This window comes from Podarcis liolepis (genome assembly GCF_965112155.1).
Source record: "Podarcis liolepis genome assembly, chromosome: 6".
Lineage (NCBI taxonomy): Eukaryota > Metazoa > Chordata > Lepidosauria > Squamata > Lacertidae > Podarcis > Podarcis liolepis.
In genome coordinates this window covers 44973288-45000618 of record NC_139559.1, presented here as the reverse complement: position 1 = coordinate 45000618, position 27331 = coordinate 44973288, and the positions used below count along the sequence as shown (strand labels likewise).

General features: G+C 44.4%; 2 protein-coding genes across 20 annotated transcripts in view; one reads left to right on the top strand and one right to left on the bottom strand.

The window, feature by feature from the left end:
* Nucleotides 1–179: 179 nt before the first annotated feature.
* Nucleotides 180–13365, bottom strand: TAF11 (TATA-box binding protein associated factor 11). Of its 2 annotated transcripts, none has more exons than XM_083509305.1 (6): nt 13239–13365; nt 7960–8186; nt 4224–4354; nt 3146–3233; nt 2150–2246; nt 180–842 (listed from the first exon to the last, which is right to left on the bottom strand). In XM_083509305.1, the coding sequence occupies exons 2-6, from the start codon at nt 8116–8118 to the stop codon at nt 712–714; spliced, it is 606 nt and encodes a 201-aa protein (XP_083365431.1). In that variant the 5' UTR covers nt 8119–8186; nt 13239–13365; the 3' UTR covers nt 180–711. The 2 variants fall into 2 exon arrangements, with proteins under 2 accessions (XP_083365431.1, XP_083365430.1); XM_083509304.1 differs by having other exon boundaries at nt 7960–8240; nt 13239–13360.
* Nucleotides 13366–13395: 30 nt separating this feature from the next.
* The window catches only part of ANKS1A (ankyrin repeat and sterile alpha motif domain containing 1A), a 112143-nt gene continuing 98207 nt past the window's right edge, over nt 13396–27331 (top strand). For 11 of the 18 annotated variants that reach the window (XM_083509157.1, XM_083509169.1, XM_083509166.1 and 8 more), the window contains exon 1: nt 13404–13695. In XM_083509157.1, coding sequence (XP_083365283.1) covers nt 13511–13695 — 185 coding nt within the window. In that variant the 5' untranslated portion in view covers nt 13404–13510. Of the gene's footprint in view, nt 13696–16304; nt 16369–27331 lie in introns of those variants that run through there. The other 7 variants (XM_083509160.1, XM_083509158.1, XM_083509171.1 and 4 more) reach the window with 5 other exon arrangements.

Genomic DNA, 27331 nt, shown 5'->3' with positions numbered 1-27331 from the left:
TATTGATCTGATATTCAGCAGCTTATCCTTTTATTGCTGTTGCTGCAGCTACAAAAGGCGAACCGTGCTTGACAATATGAATTGATAAATGGTACATATTATGAACATATTTTCCAGTGAAGCATATTTGTTCCACCTTTATTAGAAAACATCAAAGGCAAAGTCATTACACAACTGCATCCATTACTTTAGGTAGCTCTTTATTGGTTTTTGGAGCTGCGCCTGCCTGCTCGATTTGATTATGGCACACTCTAGGAGTTTTGGGTTGACCAGGTCTTATATTTCACACAACTTGTAAGTTTAATATCAGAGAACTGGATGCAGAATCAAACATTAGTCTCAAGAAAAATATATTAAAAAGTAGTTCCTTTATTAGAGATGATTGCCATTACATTTCATTCTTAGCAACAGGAATTTTCTTATTTAGTTGCCTTTGTTCAATAAGTATAAACTTACGATGGCAATGTTTTATACAGTTTATTGACTGCATACTTAAATGTTTCTGTACTCAGTCCAAATATAGCATGCAGTATAACTTCTATCAGAATGACCTAGAATTTCATAAGTAGTTTATTAAATGTTTCCCCCAGTAAGATCATATACGTTTAGATGGCTTTAAGCAATCTGAAGCCACCAGCTGCAAAAGTTATTTTCAATTATTCAAAGGTGAATGATTTTCATCCCACTGAAGACTCTTCGCCAATCTCCTCTTCAGTGAAAAATAATTTTTTTGTATTTTGAATTTGGGATCTGCAGTCGAGACTTCAATCGTCTGACTGCTTCACGCATGTGTTTGGGCTGCAGAGGGGGTGATTCTCCCCACTTTTCACATACATCTAGTGCTGAAAACAAACAAGTATTTTATATCAGTTTGTTGGTTCAATACATCTTACATACCCCCATTTGGTTACAAAATCTGCCTTATTTCTACAAACATTTTAGCTTTAAAAGTAGTTGATACGTGTGTATATTTCTTTACATTCTAACAACCAGGCATACTAGTGCAGTGGTACCTCGGGTTACATACGCTTCAGGTTACAGACTCCGCTAACCCAGAACTAGTACCTCGGGCTAAAAAGTTTGCTTCAGGATGAGAACAGAAATCGTGCTACGGTGGCAGCGGGAGGCCCCATTAGCTAAAGTGGTGCTTCAGTTTAAGAACAGTTTCAGGTTAAGAACGGACCTCCAGAACAAATTAAGTACTTAACCAGAGGTACCACTCTATTTAGCCGATAGACTAAATGGACTAACAAAAGGCCAGATTCACTAGTCAGTGCAAGGACTCCCACTAGCACAACAGGTATTTTCCATCTTCATGCATTCTGGAGGTTCAGGAGATCCCACAGAAGAGCACATGGGCAGAAGAGAGGGGAGATTGTTCCATTATGCGAGCAGAAATGCTTGCGCTGACAGAACAATCTCCTTATCCTGAATTCCGCCCCAAAGCAGTTGACTCTACTTTAGTATATACTCAGTTTCTGTAGTTATGTAAATACTATAACTTGCATCTGAGAATCAAAATGTCAAAACAGCAGTTTAACTTCGGGGCGGGGGATGAAGTACAGTCACACCTCCGGTTGAAGTAGCTTTGGGTCGAGCATTTTCGGGTTGCGCTCCACGGTGACCCAGAAGTAACGGAATGTGTTACTTCTGGGTTTCGCCGCTTGCGCATGCGCTCAAAATGACGTCGTGTGCATGCGCGGAAGCAGCGACCCGCGCACGCGCAGATTGCGTTCGCTTCAGGATGCGAACGGGGCTCCGGAATGGATCCTGTTCGCATCCAGAGGTACCACTGTACTGCATACCATTGCTATGCTACCAAAACTTAAAAGATAAACGCAAGTGGCTTAAGAATTCTTCCATTTGAGGAGAATTTAGATAAAATTGAGTAAGTATTCCCTACCATTGGGTAGAAAATTGGGCACATACATAGGATAGAATGGGTAACATCCTATTTTTGTGTTTAGAAAGCAAGTGCTTAGGTAAATTATTCATACTGTTACACTGGGTTAATAGCCATATTTCTCTTAAAACTACTGAGCTATTGCAAATTCATAGAAATGAAGAACTGCAATAATATTTCAGAATAAAGGATTACAGAAAACCTGTTTAACTCTATACAAGTTTTAAATATTCTTCTGTTACTCACCTTCTTCTACTACCTCTCCAACAAAGACTTTGGAAATTCCTGACATGGCGATAACTACATTCTGAGAGACAGAGGTTCCAGTAATTGACTGGATCAGCTGAGGAGGGGAATGATAATTTGATTTTAAAGGGTTAAGTTCTTTATGTTCCAATCACAAACATTACTGGCAATGACAACTGTGCTGCCACAGGGTTTCAGCATAGTTTATGTCAGACTGAGGTTTAAAATTCATAATCTGTGTAACGGAAATATTGCATCTATTGGGTTGTATCCTGCTAAGTCGCCATGTGTCCTAAATGGGGAGGGGAAGAGGGCCTGCCAAAACAATCCAATGAGTACAGAGCTAGCTCAGTGGGCGCAGAATACCGTATTTTTCGCCCTATAGGACGCACTTTTCCCCCTCCAAAAATGAAGGGGAAATGTGTGTGCGTCCTATGGGGCTTTCGCTGAAGCCTGGAGAGCGAGAGGGGTCAGTGCGCACCGACCCCTCTCGCTCTCCAGGCTTCAGGAAGCTATCTGCAAGCCTTGGGAGCCCGCGGGAGTTCCCGCCGGGCTCCCAAGGCTTGCGGACAGCAGCCTGCAGCCCGAAACCCAGGGAGCGCAGTGGAGTGCACCCTGGGCTTCGGGCAGCTGTCAGCAAGCCTTGGGAGACCGGCGGGAGTTCCCGCCGGGCTCCCAAGGCTTGCGGATAGCAGCCTGTTCTGGGGGCTGGGGTCGGGGAAAGCTCGGGCTTCCCCCAGCCCCACGCCTGGGGGGGATTTTTTTTTCTTTATTCCCCCCCCCAAAAAAAAACTAGGTGCGCCCTATGGGTGGGAACAAAAAGGAAAGAAGAGGGGAATTTTATATAGCATGCAGGAAGCGGACATGGCTGATTGACAGTAATCCTGAAATTAAGCACTCCATACTGCAACATTTTGTTGCAGGTTCCATTTGTACATCATAAGATACAACTCGGCAAGCTGCTTTACTTTAAATTGAATTGGAACAGAACCGTACCCGTTTAATAGCAGCCTTAGGAAAAGCTGACCGGCGATACATCTCGTAACGATTTAGTTGTTCTTCAGAGAAAGAGGAAACAAGAATTCTAGAAAGAAAAGACCAATTACAGTATACCCCAGATTTAGAAACAACACGTTTACCCTATACACATCTTTATAGCTACAAAACTGCATAGCTTGTGAAGTTGGGGAAAGACAATGGTAAAGTACTTCATTTGAAAGAATCTGGAAGGGGAGAGTATTGTGCAGTGCCACGTGATAATTATTCCTTCCTATGTTACAGTATGAATCATTCAATCCTATACATGCCTACTCAAAACTGTCCCACTAAGACCATTTTTTTTAATTTATGCAGCTTTTATGACACTTTTCAAGAGCAGGGCTCCTTCCAAAGCCATTCTGAGGAAATAAATTATAACAAAAATATGATAAAAACATAATCAAAATCCAAGCACTAACAATCACATACAAATTACAGTGGTGCCCCGCAAGACGAATGCCTCGCAAGACGGAAAACCCGCTAGACGAAAGGGTTTTCCGTTTTGGAGGTGCTTCGCAAAACAAATTTCCTATGGGCTTGCTTCGCAAGACGACAATGCCTTGCGAGTTCCTGCGGGTTTTTTCCCCTCCCCCCCTTTTTCTGAGCCGCTAAGCCGCTAATCCGCTAATCCGTCAATGGGCTTGCTTCGCAAGACAAAACAACCGCTAGACGAAGAGAATCACAGAACGGATTCTTTTCGTCTTGCGAGGCACCACTGTACAAGTTTTTTTATGGGACTTACTCCCAGGTATGTGTATGGGATTGCTACCTCAGTATTTCTTGGTTGTAAATTTAATTTCCAGTCTGATCCTATGCATACTTACTCCAAAGTAAGTCTCACTAGTTACTCCCAAGTAAGTATGCATAGGGTTGCAGCCTCAGTACCACCTCCTTCCCACCCACCCCCAAAAAGGCAGGGAAATCAACAGTACTGTTTATCTACAAGACATTACAGCTTATCTTACAAGCCTCCTATTATACAAACCATTTAGCATTAATAAAAATATTTATGTCATGTAGATGTAAGATTACTTACTGCATTTTTTGAATCTCATCTTCATCTACTTTATGTTTTTTCTCTTTTTTCTCCTTTATCTCTATTTTTATTTTCTTGGCTGCACAAGGCTGTGAAGTAGACTCCTCTGTTTCTTCGTACTCGGTTTTAATCTAGTATAAAAAAAACTTGTTCAGCTTGGCTATACTGTTGGTATGTTCAGACTGGTTATAGTTATAGTTTCTAATTAAAGTTGTCACGTGCAAAAGATTTTCATTATTTTTATTATTAGCTCCACTCTCTATATTGCCACATACATGTCGTGACTTGCGTAATTTATTAAACAAACGATAGAACAAGATTTCAACTTCTTAAACTGAACTTTTTTAAAAAAATTATTCCTTCTCTCTCCAATGTTGAGATTTTATTTCAATCAGTGTCTTGCACAGCATGGAAGCATGCGGGAGTTGGGGGGAGTAGACATACCCTTCGGCATTTCACTGATAAAATACTAACTTTCGTATAAAAGACAATTCTTATTCCAAGGGTCATCATGCAAGAAGCACCCTGTCCCCTTACACATAACTAAAGGGTATTCTGTGCATGCTGTTACACTATTTTAATTTATTATGTAACAGCCTTTCTTGCACTAGCTTTGGAAGCATGGGTTCTTAATAGACTGGCAATAAAGTGTAACAAGGTGGTATCCAACAAAGTGGTTCTGTTAGCGCAAGGATTTCTGTTTGTGCAAAATGGAACTTCCCTTTCTTTTCCTCTCCCCATGCAATTCCATCCCCCCCCCAAAAAAAACACTGTTCTGGAGGGTTGGGGGAACCACTGGCAGAGAGATGGATGTGAAGTTCCACTGCACAGCCAAAAGTCATTGTACTACTGGAGCTTAAAATTTAATCCTTACAGAATAACCAACTTCAACACAACCATCAATCTGGAAAGGCAACTGCGATGATGAGGAAATGGAAGTCGAACAATGCAATGGTATCTTGTATTCATGAACTTCAAGTGTAGTCCAAACAAGACAATTTGAAGATACCTCGGGCAGTGTATTTATGCACACATAAATAAGTAAAAAAAAGACATGACCAGAAGGCAAGATGGACAAGATTTACCAGTTTCTAGGGAGGTTATGTTTACTATTCAGTGTTGCAGTAAAAACAACAGAGTCTTGTGGCACCTTAAAAGATTAACAGATTTATTATGACACAAGTTTTCATAGATGTCAAGTGCAGAAAGAAGTATGGTGCAGGAGCAGCCCTGACATCCTGGCCTGGGCACTGTTATTTGCTCCATTCTTGGATCTGATCAGGGGAAGGGCTACAAGACAGAATGTGCATGAACAGATGAAGTTATAGATCCTATAAGTCAATTAAGAACTTGGGCCTGAGCTTGTTTTCCTCCCTCCCTCTCTAGCCCTTTTTCTTCCTATGTCTTTTAGATATTATGCTGAAGAGTGGGAACTGTCATAGGAACATATGCTCTACCAATGAGCTATGGCCCTTCCCCTTTCCTTTGTAAGCTGCTGTAGGAGCATTTTTGGCTAAAGAATAAACGCCTTAAACAATATATAAATTCATCAGATGCATTGAACATTATCCTTTACTGTATTGCATGAATGCAACACATGGGGAGGTGAGATGGTAAGGAGGGGAAAAAGAAGTAAATGAAACACAAGATTACAGCCAGTGAGGATGGAAATAGAGCCTGAATGCAAAATAAGCAAAGTGACACTTTATGGCAGGAGTGACAGGGTCAGTCTGTCCATTTCCCAGACATTTAAGGTCTAATTCAGCCGTGGTGCACCTGTAGTCCTCTACATGTGGTTGGACTCCCAACTCCCATAAGCAGAGGCAGAATGGCAGTGTTTAGGGATGAGAGGAGCTTTAGCCATAGGGTGATCTATAGCAGTGTTTCCCAACCACTGTTCCGCGGCACACTAGTGTGCCGCGAGATGTTGCCTGGTGTGCCGCGGGAAAAATTAAAAAATTCGAAAGATTTTTTTTTTAAAGTCAAATTTTCGATTGGGGCGCCGTCACTAGATGACCCCTGGGGTTCCCTCCCCTCCTCCCGCTCTGCGCCTCCCTCCTCCTCCTCCTCCTCCTCCGGGGAGGCCCTCCCTGGCTCTCGGCCAAGGCTTGGCGGCTGCCACTCACTCACTCGCTTGCCCACCCGTCCCTCCATCCCTGCACCCGGCCTCTCCCCCTCCGTCCCCGGCGCGGGGGCTGCCGGGATCCGTAGTCCCCTCGCCCTTGGGCTCCGCGCCTGCGCGGGGTGCGTGAACTACGTTTCCCAGCGTGGCCTGGCGGGCCGGGCGTTTTGTTTGAAGCGCTCTTCTCCCGGCCATGGAATGAGCGCAGCGGCGGCAGCCGGGCGGGCAGGGGCTCTTCCGCGCAGACCCCGCGCAGCCTGCCTGCGCCCCCGCGGAGATCGGGCGGCAGGATGAAGCCTGGGGATCCCCACGGAGGCGGAGCGGCGGAGGCGGAGGCTGCCCCCCAGGTAGGGCTGCGTCGGGGGGGTTTTATTTTTGCAATGCTGCATCCGTGCCGGAGGGGACGCATCGGACCGCGGGGAGACCCCTTGGCGGGCGTGCAAGGCAATGCATGCGTGCAGGCGTTGCATGGAGTGCAGTGCAATGCAATGGCAACGCGGCGCCCTGCATGCATGCATGCAACTTCCACCGGCGCTCCGGACTTGGCAGGTGAGGGGGGTCCCCAGTGGGCGGCAGAGAGAGCCGGGAGGGCGAAGGGGAGCCGGGGGGGAGCAGCGCTGCTCCCCGAGCCGAGCCCAGGGGGAAACTTCGGCGTCGTTGCGCCGGGTGTTGGAAGCGGAGGCTGGCGGGGGCCCCTCACCTGCAAAACCTGGTCGCCTCTCATATATTTCGTGCATTGCATTCATCGCCCGCTTTCTCCTCCAAGGAGCTCCCGGGGGCGCGCGTGGTTCTCCCCGTGTTATCCTCGCAACAACAGCCCTGCGAAGTGGGTCAGGCGAGTGGCCCAAGGGAGCACCCAGGGATTGTCCTGGCCAGGTGGGGTGATTTGAACCCTGCTCTCTGCCCAGTCTTCGTCCTCATTTAGCCCCCACATGTGCATGACTGTGCATGACTGAGGTTTTCCCCCCTCGTCTTGGCTATGGTGTGAGTCTGTGCTGTTAATTAATGGGGTTCTGCCTTCGGAGAAGATGAGCCAGCCCTCAAGGAGGTGATTATGTAATTTGCTAGCAATTCATGTCCCTCCCGGCATGACGCTGCGCGCTGACGTCACGGGGCTGTAATGGTGGTGTGCCTCGAGATTTTTTTCATGAAACAAGTGTGCCTTTGCCCAAAAAAGGTTGGGAAACACTGATCTATAGGTTCCCCCTCCCGGCTCTAACTGAATTGTGAATGGGTGTACTTTTTGTAGTCCATTTCCCTCTAATCTCACTGGTCAAAATCCCCTCTTTGTTTATATGCCTACCTGCAACTGAGGATAACTTCTCATGTATATGATGAACTAGATACTTTGTCCTGTAAAGCTTATGCCATAACTAATTTGTTAAGTCTTTAAGGTGCCACAACATTCTGGCAAGAATTACCATTAAAGAGATGCTGTCTCTGATAAATATGGGCAGCTGGAGCACAGGGAACCGGGGAGGGGAAGTCCAACCACCTTTCAAGTCGGAATTTAGCAGCAGCCCATCGACCCCCAAAACAAGAAAAGAATAGCTGAAAAGCAAGTCGAAGAAAAAAAGGGTTAATGTGAGCGTCGCTTCCTTCTCTTCTACACACCTCTCGAACCTGCGCCTCCTCCTTCACCACCACAGGAGCCTTCTCTTGCCCCTCGGCTAATTCCGCGGCGAGGGTAGAGGACCCCTCCGCGGGAGACGGAGAAGATACAGCCGGCGGAAGAACAGCATTCTCCGTACGAGATTCTGCAGCTTCAGCCATTGTTCCCAGGAGGAGGATCTGTCGCGCTCTGGTGACGTCATCGGAGATGCGTCCTCCACCTCCGGTCTCTGTTTCCATAGCAACACATCACGCCCAAGCATAGGATGGGGGAAATAGATGAGCTTGCACGGTGAAAAATGCCAGAAAGGCGACCGTCTCAGTCGGGTTCAATGAAAACAATACTGTATTCCCGTTTGAACAGTGGAAATGCTACAGAGCATCACACAGGGAGAGTAGCAGCCACTGGGCAAGGGGACTTTTGGGTTGCTGGCTTATTTTTAAACTGAACTTGAATATTAAAGTGGATGGTGGATCTTTAAAATGTGCATCTATTCACCAACTTGTGCATCTTTGGACATGTTTATAAGTCTTCCTTGAGGCAGCTAGTCATGACCAAAACACAGAACCCAAGACCGTAAAGGTGGCTGCAATTCAAGGACGCACATGACTTTGGACCATACTTATTTGTTGCCATGGCCAGTGGTGGACCTACATTTTGGGGGCCTTGAAGCCTGAACTGTCATAGGGGGCCCCTTTGCAACCAGCAATGAGGTCTGGGTAACCACTGTTATCTTCTTCAGTGGGGTTGTTCTATGACAGACCACCACACCTTTATAACTACTGACTTCTCAAAGTTTGGGATTGTTGAACTATATACAAAAATAAAATAAAATAAAACACTTGAGGATATATATTTCTTTGCCTGCCATTAAAAAGACCACAATGTAGGCACCTGGCAAGCCTCTCTGAGGAGGGCATTTCATTGTTCTTTAGTAGCCAACCAATGTATCTACATCATTCCAAAAAGGAAGGAAGCCCAGGTCAGAGTTCATACTTTCAACTCCTGTGGAGAAGTCAGTTTTAAATTCAGTTTCAGAGGTAAAGTATGTAAAGGGTTAAGTGCATATAAACCATACATTTAAAGCACATGGCTTCCCACAAAAGAATCCTGAGAACTGTGGTTTACCCCCCAAAGTGCTATAGTTCCCAGCACCCATAAGAAAGTACAGTTCCCAATTCTTTGGAGGATGCCATGTACGTCAAATGTGACCTTATATGCAAGGTATCAACAGGAGGTTAGTGGGTGACTGACTGTTTTAACTGTCACATTACCGTACATTGTCTAAAAGGTAGCTCTGAGAATGAGGTTCTGTCTTTAAATGCTGTCACTGGGGGTTTGAAAACTGGTGTAATTTGATGGGTCAGGTCATCCCATTGAACTAGAGTTGGGGTCTGGTGAGAGGGAAGAATTCCACCCAAGTCTGAAGTGATTGGCTGCAGTTAGAAATAAAAGGGCAGCCTCAAGCCACAGTTAAAGTTGGCAGGTGGATGGGTCACAAGTCAGTCAGTGGAAGAAGCAGCAATAGAGCTGGAAGCTGGAGCCAGGGGGAGGGCATCTAGACTTAAAGGTCTGAGAGAAAACAAGAACACTAAATGGAGCTGAGGAGGTATATGGGGGAAAGGGAGCATCCCAGAGACAGCCTTTGAGAGAGCTCTGAAGCCAAGAGTCAGTGATGCTGCTGAATGCAAGTGCCTGAAGGAGGAGAGTCCTGGACCTAGGTGAAGATGGTGGCTGAAGTCCTGATAGAAGCCTGAGAGACTCCAGAAGAAAGTAGACCTGAGTGAGAACTGCAAGTCTTTGGGGCATAGTTGGTGAGTGTTAACTGAATGTGTTTAGGGAAACTGGCTATAGATTTAAATAGGGGGACAAACTAAATCAAAGCCAAGTTCTTAAATAAAAGGTACTCTTATGGTGTAACCATTCTGAGTTAATGAAACAATCACCAAGTAAACATCTAGATCTAGTAACTGTACAAACATCAGCATATGTTTATATTGAAACAACACATAATTTTCTATGGGGGAATTCAACACAGCACTATGGTCAGTTGTGCCTGACAGAATGATCTCTCCTCTCCTCCTCCTCCTATATGCTGTTCTGGGTTTTTTTTTCTAAAAAAAAATAAAAATCCTGACCCCCAAAGCACAGTGGCATGCTGGGGAACAAAGGGGATAAAGCCTTGTTGCACTATCAACGTTGAGTCCAGCCCCATTTTTAGGCTTGTACATAGCTACCAGTAGGTAAACTGAAGTATTATAATTGACTTGATATTTAGATACATGGTGGGACAGTGGTAATGGGGTGCATAAATAAGTAAAAGCTTTTAGTTAAAGATGAGAAAACAAAACAGGTGTGTAAGACCATGCCCTCTACAATAAGTAATGGCAGAGCTGGAAGAGGCAGGATGATTAATCAGAACTCATGATGAGACACTTTATCAAACTGAGGAGAATTTTCTTCTATATTTGTACATTCATTTAGTATTTAAAATTGTAAATCACTTTGGATGACATCACAGAAACACAAAAATGCATTAAAGTTAAACCAATAAAATAAAGAAGGGAACACATTTTGTGTCAAGATTTTTTCAGGGGGTAATGTATCATGGCTGTACTAGAGAATACAAAGAAATCAGAAAGCTCATATACAGAACATAAGCTGCTGGTATTTTAAACGCTTTTGAAATCCTTGCCTGCATGATGCTTAACATTTGCTTATATAGAGATGCTTTAAAATGAAGGATGTGTTTGTCATTGTCTGCCTATATACAGTCTTGGTCTAATAGTCTAGCTAAGCTGTGGTCTAAACCACAGAGCCTAGGGCTTGCCAATCAGAAGGTCGGCAGTTCAAATCCCTGCGATGGGGTGAGCTCCCATTGTTCGGTCCCAGCTCCTGCCCACCTAGCAGTTCGAAAGCACGTCAAAGTGCAAGCAGATAAATAGGTACCGCTCCGGCGGGAAGGTAAACGGCGTTTCCGTGCACTGCTCTGGTTTGCCAGAAGCGGCTTAGTCATGTTGGCCACATGACCCGGAAGCTGTCTGCGTACAAACACCGGCTCCCTCGGCCTACAGATCGAGATAAACGCTGCAACCCCAGAGTAGTCCGTGACTGGACCTAATGGTCAGGGGTATCTTTAAGACCATTAAAGGTGTGTTCTACATAAAGCAAGTTTATGAGTACACATTCAATGCCAGATGAAGAAAAAGCAGTACTTGGGAATGAAAAATGGTATATAAACACATTTAATATAATTGTTGGGCTGGAGTTGATAGGAGACAAACTAATAAAGATGGAGGCATTCATATACAAGCTGACTAGCATCGTGACAAGTCACAAGAACCACTAATTCTTGCAGTGTGGCTATTGTTATCATACCAAGGTGTGCAGGCATCAAACCCTTGCTACCCTAGGTGAATCAGGCCCTCCACTTGGAGCTATGTAGACAACAAAGCAACAGTAGCACACTTTTCTTCTCAATGCAAAATCAAGCATAGAACAAAATCACCACAGTTTCACCACAGCGGGGAAAGTTATTTTAAGCAGGGAGGGACAATCAGCAAGGACTTATGGAGGCAGACTGTACGTTTTAGAAAGTGGAAGACTGCTGTAATGCTGTAATTGCTTGCAGTATGCATGCACACACACACACACACACACACACACACACACTCCTGTCCCGCTATTGCTTCTGGTCAATCAGGTTTTGCAAGGTTTTGTTGTGTATCAAAACCTGTTTGACCAGAAATCACAGAACAAAGGAAAACAGTGTGCATTCTGTGAACAACAATGGCTCTAACTTAAACTTTCTTAAAACTATTGTCTGCCCTTAGTTTCAGAGCTAATTTGAAAACAACCCTAAAGTTTTCAAGGTTGTGTACACACACACACAGTATATCACACATAGACATACTGTATGGACACCTTGGGAAATAACAAAATCTAATGGAATATATGAGAGGTATGGAATAGATGGGCAAAAGCCTAGGGAGCTGCTTTTCTGCTTTGGTCCAGTACTGGCCACTTCAAGTGGCAGCTGCACTAAGAAGTAGAGCTGGGAACCTCTGGCCTACAGGCCTATCATGGTGACATCACTTGATGATCAGAGCAGTGGGAATAAATTGTTTGCAGGGCACCCAGCCAAGGCAGCAGGATTTTATCTCCTTTCAATCAGCTCATGAGCAAGGTATGTGTGTGTGTTAAATCCTGCTCAAATCAAACAGGCGTGGCAAGGGCTATCTGAAAACTCCCTGCCGCCTCTGTGCTGCTGGTTTTGTGTCTGGTCTACTCCAATTCTCTTGTTTGCTCCCTTGTCCAGGCTGAGAGGGCTATTTTAGTTCTAGCTGCAGAGCAGTGGAAAGTGTGTGAGTGTAGTTTCTCTGAAACCACACTAAAAATGACTGCTCAGGTGAAGTATTTTCAGTCTCAGTCCTATGACCCTCTAACTAGATAAGTCAGAAAGTAAACACTGAGCAGAAAAATCCTACTTTGAAATAAAACAAACTGCATTGGCCAACAAGGCATTGTAAAGGTACTGAAGCATCTGCCAACATGTTTATTTCAGCTACTGCTTTTCATAGTTTACACAGCCTACTACTGTCCTTAGGCTTTGATTTCTCCACCCCTCACTCTAAAATTCCAGGATTAAAAGCAAAACAGAGCCTGAGAGGGTAACAGAGGTAAACAACATTGTGCCTCCCTGATGCTGGATTACAACTCTCATAGTCCCAGACCATTAGGCCTAGTAGTTGGGGCGGACAGGAGCTGCAGTCTCCCAACATCTGGAAGGCACAACATTGACTACCCCTGGGGTAACACGCAGTCTGGCTAGCAAGGCTGATTCAAACGTTACCAACTTCCTACGCAGAAGGTGCCGTTTGCAGGGTAACCACTTGGCCCTTAACAGCTATAGATGTTTTGCCTCCATAGGTGGGAGCTGTGCCCAACTGCAGCTGCCTTGCATGCCCACATGTAGCGAAATAGCTACGTGTACGATCTCCATACGTTACAATCTACACGCAGGTTTCCCCACAAACGACGTCCTGGGGGGGGGGACCAAACAACAGCAACAACAACAACAACCAGTAACTTGTGAGGCAGCTGTCGAGCGATCTTCATACGGGAAATTCTTAGCTCCTTTGTCCTTTTCATCCGAAGAAACCTGCTGTGGACTTGGAGCGGACCCTTCGATATTTCTTGCAGATGGCCGAAAGTGACGGGAATGTTCCGTGTGATCGCAGTGGGGGAAGGGTAGTAGCCTCCCACTTTTACCTTGCCTTACCTCATCCTTTCAGGAAGCAGCCACTGAATGAAAGGGAATTGCCAGCGTGTGTGTGTGTGTGTGTCTATGTATAATCGAGGCTCCCTCCCTCCCTCCTTGTCTTGGGTAGTGCTGGGGGCAGGCGCCGCTCGGCGAGGGGGCGTGGCCTCCTCGGCTCCGCCCCGAAAGGACGCGCCGGCTGGGCTGAGGCAGCGGCGGCGGCGGCGGCGGCAGCCGAAGACGGGTAGTAGTATAGAGGCGGGGGGTTTGGCTTCCCGGGCCGGGGCCGGGCCATGGGGAAAGAGCAGGAGCTGCTGGAGGCCGCCCGCACCGGGAACCTCCCCGCCGTGGAGAAGCTGCTTTCGGGCAAGCGCCTCAGCTCGGGCTTCGGCTCCGGCGGCGGCTCCGGGTCCTCGGGGGGCGGCGGCGGAGGTGGCAGCGGCAGCGGCGGGGGGCACCCGCTCTCCAGCCTCCTCAGGTAGGTCCTTCGACCTGGGGGGGGCGGCGGAGTTGCTCGGAGGGGGGGGCCGAGGGAGCCCGTGCCAGGCTGCCTTGCCATGGGGCGGGTGGGGGTGTGTCTCCTCGAGCGCCTTGAGGTGCGGTTGTCCGCGGGCAGAATCCCCGCCTTTCGGAGGCGCAGCGGCGGCCGCCCATGTGTTTTCCGAGCGCGGCGGCGCCTTCGGGGTTACCTCGGGCGCAGAGAGATCCGAAGCCCCGAGAGATCCTCTGGCGGGCGCGCGGAGGAAAGAGGGGCTCCGGGCGGCGAGGTGCAAAGGTGGCAGGGGCGTGTTTCTGGGGCTTCCGGGTTCCCTGGAGAAAGTGGCTTTTCAGCTGCGGTTCCCTCTAGAAAGAGGCAGTGAGGCTTTTTGGCTGGGGAAGCGTCTATTGTAAACTTTTGTTTTGAGAAGCACTGGCGTCAACACCGGAGACTGTGGCGTGAGGGTGATTTGTGCTTTACACAGACAGGTCCTGGGTGAGGGTGGGATCCAAAAAAACTCAGCCTCTGTTCATTGATCTCTAACTTTTCAGCCAAATCGTGCTTTCTTTTTCTGCATTTTTAGTGTGAAGTTGCTCTTTTTTACCTGCCTCAGGCATGACTTAAAATTCTAAGGCTTGGAGTCATGGTCTTCAGCTTGTGAGTGCCTGGACCTAAGATGGGTTCCACCACTGGCACCTTTTCCGTTTCCCTCTGTGTGTGCAGTTGAAGGTTTCTTTTAGAGAAGGGAGTATAGGACAGAAAGAAAATGAAGGGAATGGGAGTCTGCATGCAAAGGATCCGACAGATGTAAGCAATGTAAAATCAAGTAGATGTTGTGTAATTTCTCCCTCACTGTGATTGGGACAGGAGTGTGTTAGCTTCATATATCTAAGAAGGCCATTTCTTGGCCTTTGTAGATAACAATTCAGCTATTCTCAGCTTATCTTCCTGACTCTCTCAGGTCTAACAATTGTTCCAAAGAACAGTTACTTTGCCTGCCTGGTGGTCAGTGAGGTGACTTTATAAAAAATAAGGTAAAACACTGAATCTCTAAAATATAAATTTCATACCGGGATAGTAAAACCGTACCTATATTAGGACCAGTTTTAAAATCACAGAACTAATATACTGTCTAAGCTTTCAAGTCCACTAGAACTCTGTCTAAGACTGGAATGCAAGTAAACACTTGTTATTTGAGAGCAAAACAACACTTGAGAGACAGAATAGAGGTTGGGGGAAGATGTTGCTGGTTGTCATTGGAAGCCCCAGTCTGCAGTTTGCTACTACCATAGAGACTTTTTGTAGATTAAGTTAGTGACCATTCTCTCCTTGAAAGTTTAGAAGCCAGAATTTGCCTGAATCTGTTTGGAGCATGCAGGTTTACTAGAAAAGTTCCATAAAGAGAGAGTAACATGAATAGAGTGGAACCTCTTTTCTCGAGTGTCTCAGAAGCTGAACGATTCAGAACCTGAACGTCGAAAACCGGAAGTAATTGCTTCCGTTTTCGAACATTTTGGAAGTCAGACATTCTTCTGGAACAGATTACGTTCAAAAACCGAGGTTCCACTGTACCTTTATTAGGACCTGCTGGAATGACAAATCATGCATGCTTCTGAGTTGATCATAAGTCTTCAGACTGGTTGTTAAACAAAAAATGGGGGTGTAGAGAAAAGGAAAAATGTTGAACATGATGAAACCGAAGTTTGTATCAGTCTCAAAACAGAATGGAAGGGGCATTTCACATACTTAAGTCTACCAGATGCTGGGAAATACTCTCAGTTGGCTATTTGTCTAAAATTAATCTCCTGCTTTGCTAATGTGTTTTTCTTTACTTCGGCTCCTTACTTTATAAAAATTCTGAGTCACATGTAGTGAAAGGGAGAGACCATTCTTGGTCTCAGCATGTCTTGTTGCAACCTGAGGTCTTTTTACAGATACAATCTAATATAATTAAGAATGCAGAATGACTCTGTTCTCTTAAGATTGTTACAAAGTGAGGATAGGGGTTTCTGTCTAGCAACATTTTTTCCTTCTCCTTACTTACTCCACCCTGAAAATCTCTCCCCAACTCAAAATTATACATTACTTTGTATTTAATAAAGGTAGTGTCTAACTATCATCGTATAGAATTTACAAAAAAACTCAAGCGTTTTCTGTGTTTTGCCTAAAATGTAAGCATATCTACTTTTGTTTGTGTTGCACTATAGTCGTATTACAGTTTGTGTATTCAACTTAATTCATTTTCAGATCTAGATTATAATATATTACAGCTTCTCTTTGTCTTTGGTAGCTGAATTACAAACAGTGTCATCTGTAAAAATAATAACAGCAGAATTAATAATACTAATTTAATCCCTTATTCAAATTTAACACTTTCCTACAGAGATTGTTTTTGCTGTACTTCAGGGATAGTTCCTTCATATGCCAAGTGAAATATAATTTGTGTGTGTTGCCATTTACACAAATATACAAATCACACTATTGTGCGTGATTGATCTTTATTGAAGTGGATTTCTAATCACTTATTTATAAAATGATTTGATTCCTGAAATGACAACTGTCTGAAGACCTTAATAGATGCTTCTCCACCTATGACTTTCCTAGGTTTCCAATATCCCTAGGCAGGTTTCAGATCATCTTATGGTTCAAGCTCCAGTCCTAGAAACATTTAATGTGAGTAAACAATTGGACTCATTAGGATAACTTGTATGCATTTGAAGTTAAATGCATGTTTCCTGGAGTTGGTTAGAGCCTGTGACTTGGCATGTGGGCACATCCTGTTTGGAAGCATGGTTTGAATATATGAAAGGTCAGAACTGTTTGAAGTTGTTGGGCTGAAAATGTATCTTTTTCAGATGGAATCAGTGTAAGTTTGTATTGTGTTTGAGAGTCTGGCATGGACACTATAGATAGTGAATTAACTTGCTGAACTTCCTAATGTAGGCTTGGATGATTCTAAACAAAATAGTTCTGCTCCGTGTGACTACACAAACAGTAGGACATAAACATACACGTTGTTAAAAATAAAATTGCTACAGTTGTACCTCAGGTTACAAACACCTCGGGTTACAAACACTTCCAGTTACAGACTCCGCTAACCCAGAAGTAGTACCTTGGGTTAAGAACTTTGCTTCAGGATGAGAACAGAAATCATGCGGTGGCGGCAGGAGGTCCCATTAGCTAAAGTGGTACCTCAGGTTAAGAATGGTTTCAGGTTAAGAACGGACCTCCGAAACGAATTAAGTTCGTAACCAGAGGTACCACTGTATAGGGAAAATATTAAGCAGTATCCAAAACTGGTACTGATTACTGAAAGTCAACTGCACCTATTGCTGGAGGAAAGGAAGAGTTTTCAAGTTGCCAGTGTGACCAGTGCTTTTAAAAGCTTTAAAGGGTTTTTTAAAAGAGAAATTTTGTGAGTTTCTTGTTCAATTTTTCATGTTTATAAAATGTCATCATTTTCTAGTTATGCAGAAGAAATACAAACCTTGTTCCACTATATGGAATGAGCACTTCAGACCTCATGGCTTTAGAGGTAAATGCATGCATGACTGCTGTGTAATTCTGCTTCGTTGTTATGCCCTGTAGCATGTGGTATCAATGTTGGTCCCATTGCAGAGCCCCATTATGGTAGTAATTGGTTTAACTCATTTCATATTTAATAGTTCACTGACATCTCAATATTCTGTTCTCCTTACCCTACCCGTATTTCTTTAGGAAGTATATGAACTGCAGTGAAAGTGTTTTTGAAGCATGTTACTCTGATATAGAATGTTACTGATGAAATAAGGAACTGCAATGAAATGAGATATGAAGTGAATTTGATTGGAGAGGAGACAGAGTGGTTTAATAATAGGTAATTGAAAACTGAGGGATGGGAGTTTCAGTTACTTGGGAGCAGTGAGATGCCTTAAATACCTTCATAACATTATTGCAGGCTTCCTACGTATGCAGTTCTAAACTGGATATTTTAAAGTATAAACAAGGGGGCACAAAGGGGACTCTCATAAGTTAAACTGAAACTTGACAGAGTGCAGTATGTGTTAAAGAAATATAGAGACTAAAGAATGCAAATGGGATTCAAAATATCAGCATTCTGTCCAATAAAAATATTTCAGCTTTCTTATTAGTATGGATTTGTGTAATCACAACAGCTTTCTTAGTTACTCACAAATTGTCTAGGAAATCTATATTGCTGGAAATGTTGTAGTATGCTGTCAAGGTGTGTGCCAACCTGGGTCTTTGACTCAGGTGAAATAAAGCCTAGTTTTGCCCCTGTGGTATCTCACAGGTTGTCAGAGCCCTGTTACCAGCCAGCACATTTGATGCTAGAAAAAAATTAGTCACTGGTCAGGACTTGGTCTCTCACTGCGCTGAAGAAGAGATACCTGTATCCAATATTTTAGAAATATTTCAGAGGAAGTGTTTTAAGAGAGAATCTGAAATATGAGAATCATGGGAGCTCATTCTTGGCATCAGTATGCTGATGACACGCAGTTGTATTTCTTTTTCATCCAAGTTGGGTGAAGCGGTGGAAGTTCTGAACTGGTGCCCAGACAGGATAACGGGCTGGATAAGGGCCAATTAACTGAAATTCAGCCCATTAAGGTGGATGCTTGTGGCTTGATGATTTAACCTATTCTGGATGGCATGGTACTGACCGGTGCCTGCCCCAAGATTTCTTACAGCTTTGGGGGATATTCCCATGTCCAGCTTTGTCCCAGGTCTGCCTTTTGGCCCAGGTGTGCCTCCAGAATGGACTAATGTGTTGTATGTGGGACTGCTTTTGAATACTGTCTGGAAGTGGTATTCAAATATATAACTGATTGTTGGGAACACCGCTCACCAGTATTTGAAAAACTGTGCAGCTTATATTTTGTTTCCAAACACAATTCAAAGTTCATCTGCTTACCTTTACAAGCCTTACATGGCTTGGGATTCAGCATCCTGAAGGAATGCCTACTTCCATACCATTTTGATTGGTCTGTGTTGAGTCCCCCCCCCCAGGGGGTTGGACTAGATTAGGAAAGGGCAATCTATTGATAGACCATCCAAAACCAGTTTGAAATCTAGATCATGGTAACAATTTCAGAATTTTGGTCCCGGCAATATATTGTGAATGCCAGCGCCCTGCATCGCCAGCATTTCACACATGGCCTCCAGTCCTCAGCTCTCTTCAGAGAGCCCTGATGTGGAAAACCAGATATCAGGCCTAGACTAGATGACCCTCAAGGTCTCTTCCAACTCTACAATTCTATGATTCTTGATACATTTGCTAGCATCCAAAGAGCTGCTTAAGATCATACAAACAGTGGTGGAGGAAGCCGCTTGGGTGCCTGGGACGGTGCGTCCTGGTGCGTGGTGAGGGCGGGTGAGCCGCCCATAGAGGTGGGGCACACCGCAGGGCCTCTGGAGTCCGCCTGCCTCCTCCCACTCAGCCGCCCTACAGCTGGGGAGGCAGCGGGTGGATGGTTTGGGCAGCATCAAGCCTGCGCACGCCCAGGAGGCCCCGCGGTGAGTGCCGCCCAGCATTTTTTCACCCCCCTCAGTGGTGACACCTGGGGTGGCCCATGCTCATCGCAACCCCCTTCCTCCGCCCCTGCATACAAAGAGCCTATACTAGCTTGGTGGACATCTTGAACTTTATAGCTCTATGACATATTGAAAGTTGCCTATTTACAAAGGAGTGAGTGGGGAGTGTGAATTCTTCTAATTCTTCTCATGTAACTGTAACTTAATTTGTACCTCTGCTTTCTGATCTAAAGACCCATGAAACTAACACATTGCTCACAGTAGGGAGAGAGTAGTGAGTTCTGGGACCGGTAGTAGTGGATAGGGTGGGGCGATGTATCTCAGCTGCTTCTTCCTCCTCACCTTATTTCATCCTTAAGGTGGAAGGACGTGGGGAGGTAGAAGCAGTCGAGATACATTTCAGACATCATGATACATCAGTATATCACAATATTTATCTGGTGATATATCACAATGTTGAAAAACAGGTATCACCCAGCCCTAGTAGTGGATTTATTTTCCTCCTCCTTGCCTGGTCAAGAAGACCAGATCCAGACTGTGGCCTGTCACATTCATTGGTCTGATGGCATATTGGGACAGCTCCAAAGTTATCATAGCCATGAAGTCCTGAGGTACCCCAGTATTATGGGCTCAGCCTTAATGTTGAAGTTCTCCCAAATCAACCACGTTTGGATCTTCAACACCATGTCTGATAATCACTTCTGTCAGCTCAGGCAGAAAGACTGCGGGGCACTGAGGTGGACTGTAAACTAGCAGCTTCCCCCATCTTTCCTAATTGCCCAGCATAAGGCACAAAGACTCTCGATCCCCACTCAAGCAGACAGGAAGCTGGAGAAAAAGATCTGTATAGCAACCTTTCCTGAGCTCCAGGTCTGCCCAGTGCTGAATCAAGTACCCAACTGGGCAAACCTGAGTAACACCAATCCCACCCTGCTCATGCACCCAAGTCTTGGTGGTAGTGGTAGTAGCAGCAGCAGCAGCAGCAAATAATAATAATAATAATAATAATAATAATAATAATAATAATAATAAATATTTCTTATACCCCACCCATCTGACTGGGTTATCCAAGCTACTCTGGGCAGCTTCCAACAAAATATAAAGGGATGAAACAAACACTTAAACACTTCCCAAAACAGGGCTGCCTTCAGAAGTCTATGTGAGGTCATATAATTGTTTAACTATAACAATGTTAGCCATGTCATCCTTCTCGTCCACAATCAAATAATGGATGAGAGAGATTTTATTTAATGGCAGCATCTGCAGACCTGAGCACTGATAGAACAACCACAAGCCCTCTGGCTAGCTAGAGGGACCAGCACACAGCAATAACTGTGTGTCATGTCTTGCTTCTCTGACCTGCTCCTTCTCTCACACCATACCTCTTCTTACCCAAGGCCACTGTGCTTGGGCACTCCCAAGTTCTGTCTTAGATGTATATCAGTCTTCAGTAAACAAGGAGATCAGCTGCACTACATGTGTAACCAGATCGCAATAGGCTTTCCTAAAACGCACTGAATAAAAATGCTATTTCCCATCTGTACTGTTCTACCTTATGTAAAAATTTCTGAAACATTTCAGAAGATTAGCGTCCTAGCCTTTCCCAGCCCTGCCCCTAATGTGCTAATTTTGTATGTGGAGTAAGTTTTAAATAAAAATAAAAATCCTGGGACTTAAAAATAATGCAATTCTCAATCTCTTTCGTGTAATTTTGCCAATATGTAGTTCAGCCTCAAAAATATGCTTTAGAAGATGCTGACCAATATGGTAACATTTTGCTGAATTGAACTGGAGTTATTTTAAGATAATGCAAAATCATTTCCTACTTACAGTATTATAATTTTGCAACTGTGAACACATAAACATACTTTTCAGTGAGAAAGCAGAAGTGACATGTTCTCCCTACACCAAGCCTAGAGGCATTAATTTGTTAGAGTAGGAACATGAATATAGTTTGTGGGGGGCAGGGAGTCAAACTTTTATATAGGAATGCTAAGTTCCTGAGACCTGTTTGCTCTGTTTTTGGAATGCCGATGATGCAAGCACTCAAAAACAACTGCTCACCAAATTTCTATCTACCTTTGTAGCCCCCTGTTTAAATTGTGCTCCATCATGATTTTAATCCCATTGCAATGAAGGACATGTTTTGTAAGATCACAAGATTTCAAAGCATTTTGTAAGTGCTGCTGTGCTACATAAATTTGCAATGATATACTTTGGAGAAGAGGAGCTTCAGAGCCTTTGGGACTTTATTCATTAAGTTTTCCCAACCCAACATTTCACAGGTCTTATGATAGGAAGCTGCAGCCCATTTCAGACCTCTACAGAGGTTCCATTCCTTTAGTTATACAAGAATCTGTTGGGTGGGTCTCGGAACTAGTGGGCTGGCCACACTACCATAGCAGAATTGATCAGATCCCACTTCAGCTGCTGAGTACAATAGCCAGAGCATTGCTAAAACCAATGAGAAGGGCATGACATCCCTCTTTCCTACAGCCCATATATGACCTAGGACAGGGGTCTGCAACCTTTAAGACAAAAAGAGCCACTTGGACCCATTTCTGAAGGGAAAAAAACCTGGGAGCCGCAAAACCATTGCGACATTTAAAACAAATGTATCTCCGGAGCCGCGATCTGACAGCGGGCGGGAAGGTGACGTCGGGACAGTGCGTGACTAACGCACGCACCGCCCCCATGCGACGTCACAGCCAGTACAGCGCCTGCTACAGTGGGGAGTCTCGGGGCGCACAATGCGCCTCCTCCCCTCGCTAGTATCCGCCCCGGAGCCGCGGCAAAGGTGTAAAAGAGCCACATGCGGCTCCAGAGCCGCGGGTTGCAGACCCCTGACCTAGGATTAATAGCAACAAGTGGGACCTGCAACACTGTTCAGTGTAGTCAGCCATGTCCCCCACTGCATTCCATCTCTTCAGTCAATCAGCATTATGTGGTTACTGAGTATGCTCATTCCTCAGTGGGCTGTTTTGGAGGGCAGTTCTCCATTTTGGAAGTTGACCTACCTGTGCTCAATCCTAGCTGTGTTAATGTGGTTAATTTCTTAATTGATTTTTATGATTTCTCTCGCTTCCATCTCTGGGGACATTTAGACGTTGCTTCTCTATGCCAACTAGAAAATGACCTATCCACAGAGTGATATGACTCTCTGAATCCTTTTAATATTCCTGTGTTGTGCTTCTCTTCCTTTGTCCTCCTTACTTTGCTGCTCTATTCTATTTCCATTCCAACCCGCTTTGCAGCCCACCTCCCCTTGGTCTGAAAGCATTCTGTAGCCATCAAGTATTTATTGGATTATTATTTTTGAGGGGTATCTTTTTAATGATTTCCCCCTCTCTAAATATTTTTGTACCCTGAAACCTGAGGTTTGGCCTAAGTCTACCAGTGCCTCCCTCTTGTGCATGGATGGGTTTTGATTATAACTTTTCAAGCACATAAATGCATTAATCTGAAATAGAGGAGATGGTGATGCCTCAATCTGGAGGCTGAATTTAACTATCATAGATAACACCCTTTGACAGTCTTCTCTATTTGTCTCATCACCTTTATGGCCATCAACAAATCTTGTGGCAGTGAACTTTCTAAGCTAATTATAATTTGTATGAAATACTACTATATTTTTTTCTTTCCTGAATTGATTGCCAGTCAGTTTCATTAGGTGACCCTGAGTTTTACTACCAAGAGAGAAAAACTTCTGTTTCCCCTTTCTCCACACTGTGAATAAGCCTCTTACCATTTCTCTGCTAAATAAGCCAAAACATGCTAATCTTTCCTCATGCAGAAATGTGCCCCACCATCTTGATAAGACCTCCTAGGATGGTATTACATAATACATAGCTTGACGGTAGTAAAGAGACTATTAAGCTTGGTTCCAAAGGTCATGTTTTCAAAGGCTGCATGTACTGATATCTATGTTGTTTCTTCGGTAAGATTCTATTCTGTATTCTTCAAGTACAACAGGCTCTCTATTTCCAAGGTGAGTGCAGATCCTTAACAACCCAAAATGGCACCATACATGCCCGAGAAGGAGGTATTGGCAGATGTGGAGGAACCTTGTGGAACCTCAAGGTTTGCTGGGGGGGGGGGGACCACAGAGCAACCAAATCAGGGTTGGGCGTGCTCAGTAGATACAAAACATTGGCTTGGGTGGTGTGTATGATTGAAAATGGAATAGAAAAGGGAGTAGATTGGAATATCCTGGGGTTTGATGACTGGAGCGCTGAACAGGAGCACTCAACACTACAACATTTTGTTACAAATTCCCCCTAGACATCTTATAACAGAAATCTGGTTGGGCTTTCACTTTAACCCAGGCATAGGCTTTAACCTGTTCTTGGTGCTACTGTGGTTAAAGAGAACCTCTCACCCAATTGATCTGTCTAGCATTCCACACCCTGTGTAGCAAACAATACTTAACCAGGGCAGGCCTCATTTAGTTGTAAGAAATGCCATAGGTATTAGGTGTGCACTTATATTTTTTCTTTGTGCACTGTTTTCTCTGCTCTCCCTCCCTGCCCCTGCTCTGATGATCATGCCTGTGGCTCTCAAACTGTGAAAGTTTCAGTGTGGCGAAAACTGGAAAGCTCCAAAGAACTTTAGGCAGTATAAAAATGAGTAGGCTCTTTTTTGTAATTGTAAGTAAAGACTGCTACTCTTAAAAGTGTAAAAATAACTATAATTCTTCTATCAGCCTAGACTAGAGCTATTCAGATGTGGTGCAGGCTCTTTGCCAGCATTTGTTCCCCATACTCAGCTGGCTTTTAATCAGTAAATCTAAATATATTCTGATAAAAATCATTCCCCCTTCACATGTGGATTCCCTCCTCCCTTTTCATGGTTTGCTCAGGTGGTAGTTCGTCATTGTGTTATCAGGCAGCCTATGATTATCTCAAACCAGTAATTGTGTGAGTGTACTTGGAAGTACTTTTTCACATAGCACACAATGGAATTTTTCACACAGCACACAATGAAAATGTAGAATTAGTTGCTTACAGGATGTAGTGATAGCCACCAAACTGGACAGCTTTAAAAGGGGTTACTAATTGAAGGATAATGTTGTTATAATTGGAGGTTAGATGGCCATCTGCCATGGATGCTTTAGCTGAGATTCCTGCATTGCAAGGGTTTGCACTAGATGACCCTCAGGGTCCCTTCCAATTCTACAATTCTTTGATTCTATTAGAAGGGTATCATTGACTACTAGTCATGATGGTGATGTTGAATATCCAGTGTCAGAGGTGGTACCACAAGTGGGGAGAGTGCCATTGCACTCAAGTCCTGCATGTGGGCTTCCCATAGGCATCTGGTTGAACACTAGGAGGCTGGAGTAGACGGAATTTTGGCCTGATTCTGAAGAGCTCTTCTAATGTTCTTATGCCTGCAAAAGGCAGTCATGATGTCCAAACCATGACTTAACTGATGTACCAGAACTACGTCTATATTATGATGCATCATATTTTGGCAACCCTGATTTTGGTGACATGTCTGCAATCACTGTGGCTTACAGTAACTCTGCTTTCAGGAAGTAGAGTTAAAATTGTTACCAGTAGGAATTGTCAAGACTATTTGAACGAATCAGTACCTTTAAGAAATCATTGTATTTGCGTATGATTATGTAATTGGCAATTATGACTGTCACTTACTTTTTGTGGACATTTAATTGACTGAATAATCATTTATACACACACTTACAAACCTGGAAGTGAGCAGGGGCTTCATTAAACTACTGAGGCAGTGTCTCCAATTTGAGATGATGAACATTTTGCTTCTCCTCTGCCATCTATGGGTATTCACTTGTGTGGGCTAAAAATTAAGGGTCAGTTTAACTTAAGGTTACCAGATTTTTTTCAAAGAATCTGGGGACACTTTTTTCTGAAAAGAGGGGGGGGAATTATTATTTTTATTTTTAAAAAATAATTAAGTAATATCTTGTCTTCTGTGGTCACCTCTGTCGCACGGCCTTCCTCTGGGCCCCGGCCTGCTCTCTTGGAGTGCTAGCTGTCGTGGAGTAGGCTCAGGTTGGGCCTGGGCTCAGCCACGTGTCCTTGCCCTCCTGGTGCTCTCTTACCTCTCCTCCTCAGTGGCGGCAGCGGCACGGCAAGGTCGGGGCTCCCCTTTTTTATCCTTCCTCTTTCTCTCTCTTCCTTCTCCCTGCATTGGCTCCGGGGTTTTCCTGGCCCCAGAGCGCCACTGGGCAATCGGCTGGGTAGCCGGGTAGCTCCCAGCTCGATTTGGGTCGCGGGTGTGTGTGTGTGCATCAGCGGTTCCCCCAGTTGATGCGCTGGGTGTCCCCGGTTCCCCCTCGGCAGTGGCGGTGGCAGCAGCAGTCTCAGCCGCCCGGAACCAGCCCGGTAGCACAGTTGGCTCTGGCTGGCTTCAGGAGCTGTTCGCTGCTGTGGCGTTCGCCATTTTACCTCACCGGATGTCCCCATATGATGTGTGTTGTGCCGTTGAACCAATCATGCAACATTCATTCCTTACTAATCTACAACACTTAAAATATAAATCCGGGGACATTAAATGAAATCCGGAGACATTCCGGGGACGGATTTTGTCCAGCGACAAATTTGTAAATCCGAGGATTGTCCCCAGGAAACTGGGACGTCTGGTAACCATAATTTAAGCAAGCCCCAAATGTGAAGAGATGCCATGCCAGCAATCTATACCAGCTTGAGTAGGGAGCATGATGCAAGCCGAGTAATACACACTAGGTTGGCCCCCTCATCCACGATCAATCCAATATTGGATGATTGGTGATAAACAAAACAGCACCAACGGGTTGGTGAAGGGAAACCTGCTCTTTACTCTAAAAATGTTGTACTGTCCTTGGAGGCAACAGTATCTGCATTGAGTATATTGTGGATGTTAAGAATGAAGATGCTTATGAATCCCGGAATTGTATTCTAAAGGAAATGATGGTTGGTGCTAACAGAAAACACAGAGTCAAACTGGAGGGCTCAGTTGCTGCTCTTAAGGTCTTTACCAGTATGTAAAATATATCCTCTTCTCTCCCCTGCCATGGTGAAACAACCTTGATTGGCTTGTTTCTATAGCAACCGAGGCATGAGAGGCTGGTAAAACAACTTCCTGAAAGGAGTACAATGCAGCTCCACATATTAGGTTCATAACAAGGCACTGGAAAATATGCAACTGACAGGAGGGTGCTCGACCTCACACACTTCAACTATTGCCTTAAACTCCAATCCCCGTGCCCGCCCAACAGATTCCCTCCCCCCATTAGCTCTGTGTAGTAAATATTTGTGGTGTATTAAAAATGGATTCAATTCTTGCTCATTCAGAGTAATAGCAGGGAGCATTGTCTTGACTCTGATTTGTTGTGGTGATTTGATGCCAAGCTCCTTGTGATGCCTGATTGGCTCTGATCAGTTTAAAGAAAGCGATTGAAGCTGCTAATTGGTGGGGGGAAATGCAAGCAGTTCATGAAAAGAATATGTGGGAGTGATTATGATGGTTTTCGCCTCAAATTTCTGTGACCAAAAATTCGACCAGGTTAGCTATTAAATACAAATTCAACCCAGAGTATGCCATTTAATGGATTCCCAACTTAAAGGTAAAGGTAAAGGGACCCCTGACTGTTAGGTCCAGCAGTGGACAACTCTGGGGTTGCGGCGCTCATCTTGCTGGCTGAGGGAGCTGGCATAGTGGAAACCTTTCATCTCCTGCATTTTTAAACTAGCATTCTTCTAGTTGATGTTAAATAAGAATGGCTTCCTGTGTTCAGAGCTTAGTTTGGTCTAGTTATATCACTTTGTAAGTGCTTTAGAAGGAAATTGCCTTTTTTTGTAGATAACACATTCAGCAATTTAAATTTAGATGAATGTGACAGACGGCAATTGTTTGTGTATCTTAAGTAGAGACAACTTTAAATATTTGCTTATTCATGCACACTTTTGTGTTAATGCTGTTTGATTGTAGCAGACATAGTCACCTCTATGATATGTACGGTAATCTGAGTCACTGCTTGCTCAGTTCTTAAGATGTCTATTAAGTTTTTAGCATTATGCCTTTCAAAAGTTTTTAGATCAGTCAATGATGCAACAGAAAACTCTGCTGAAGTCTACCTACAGTTTCA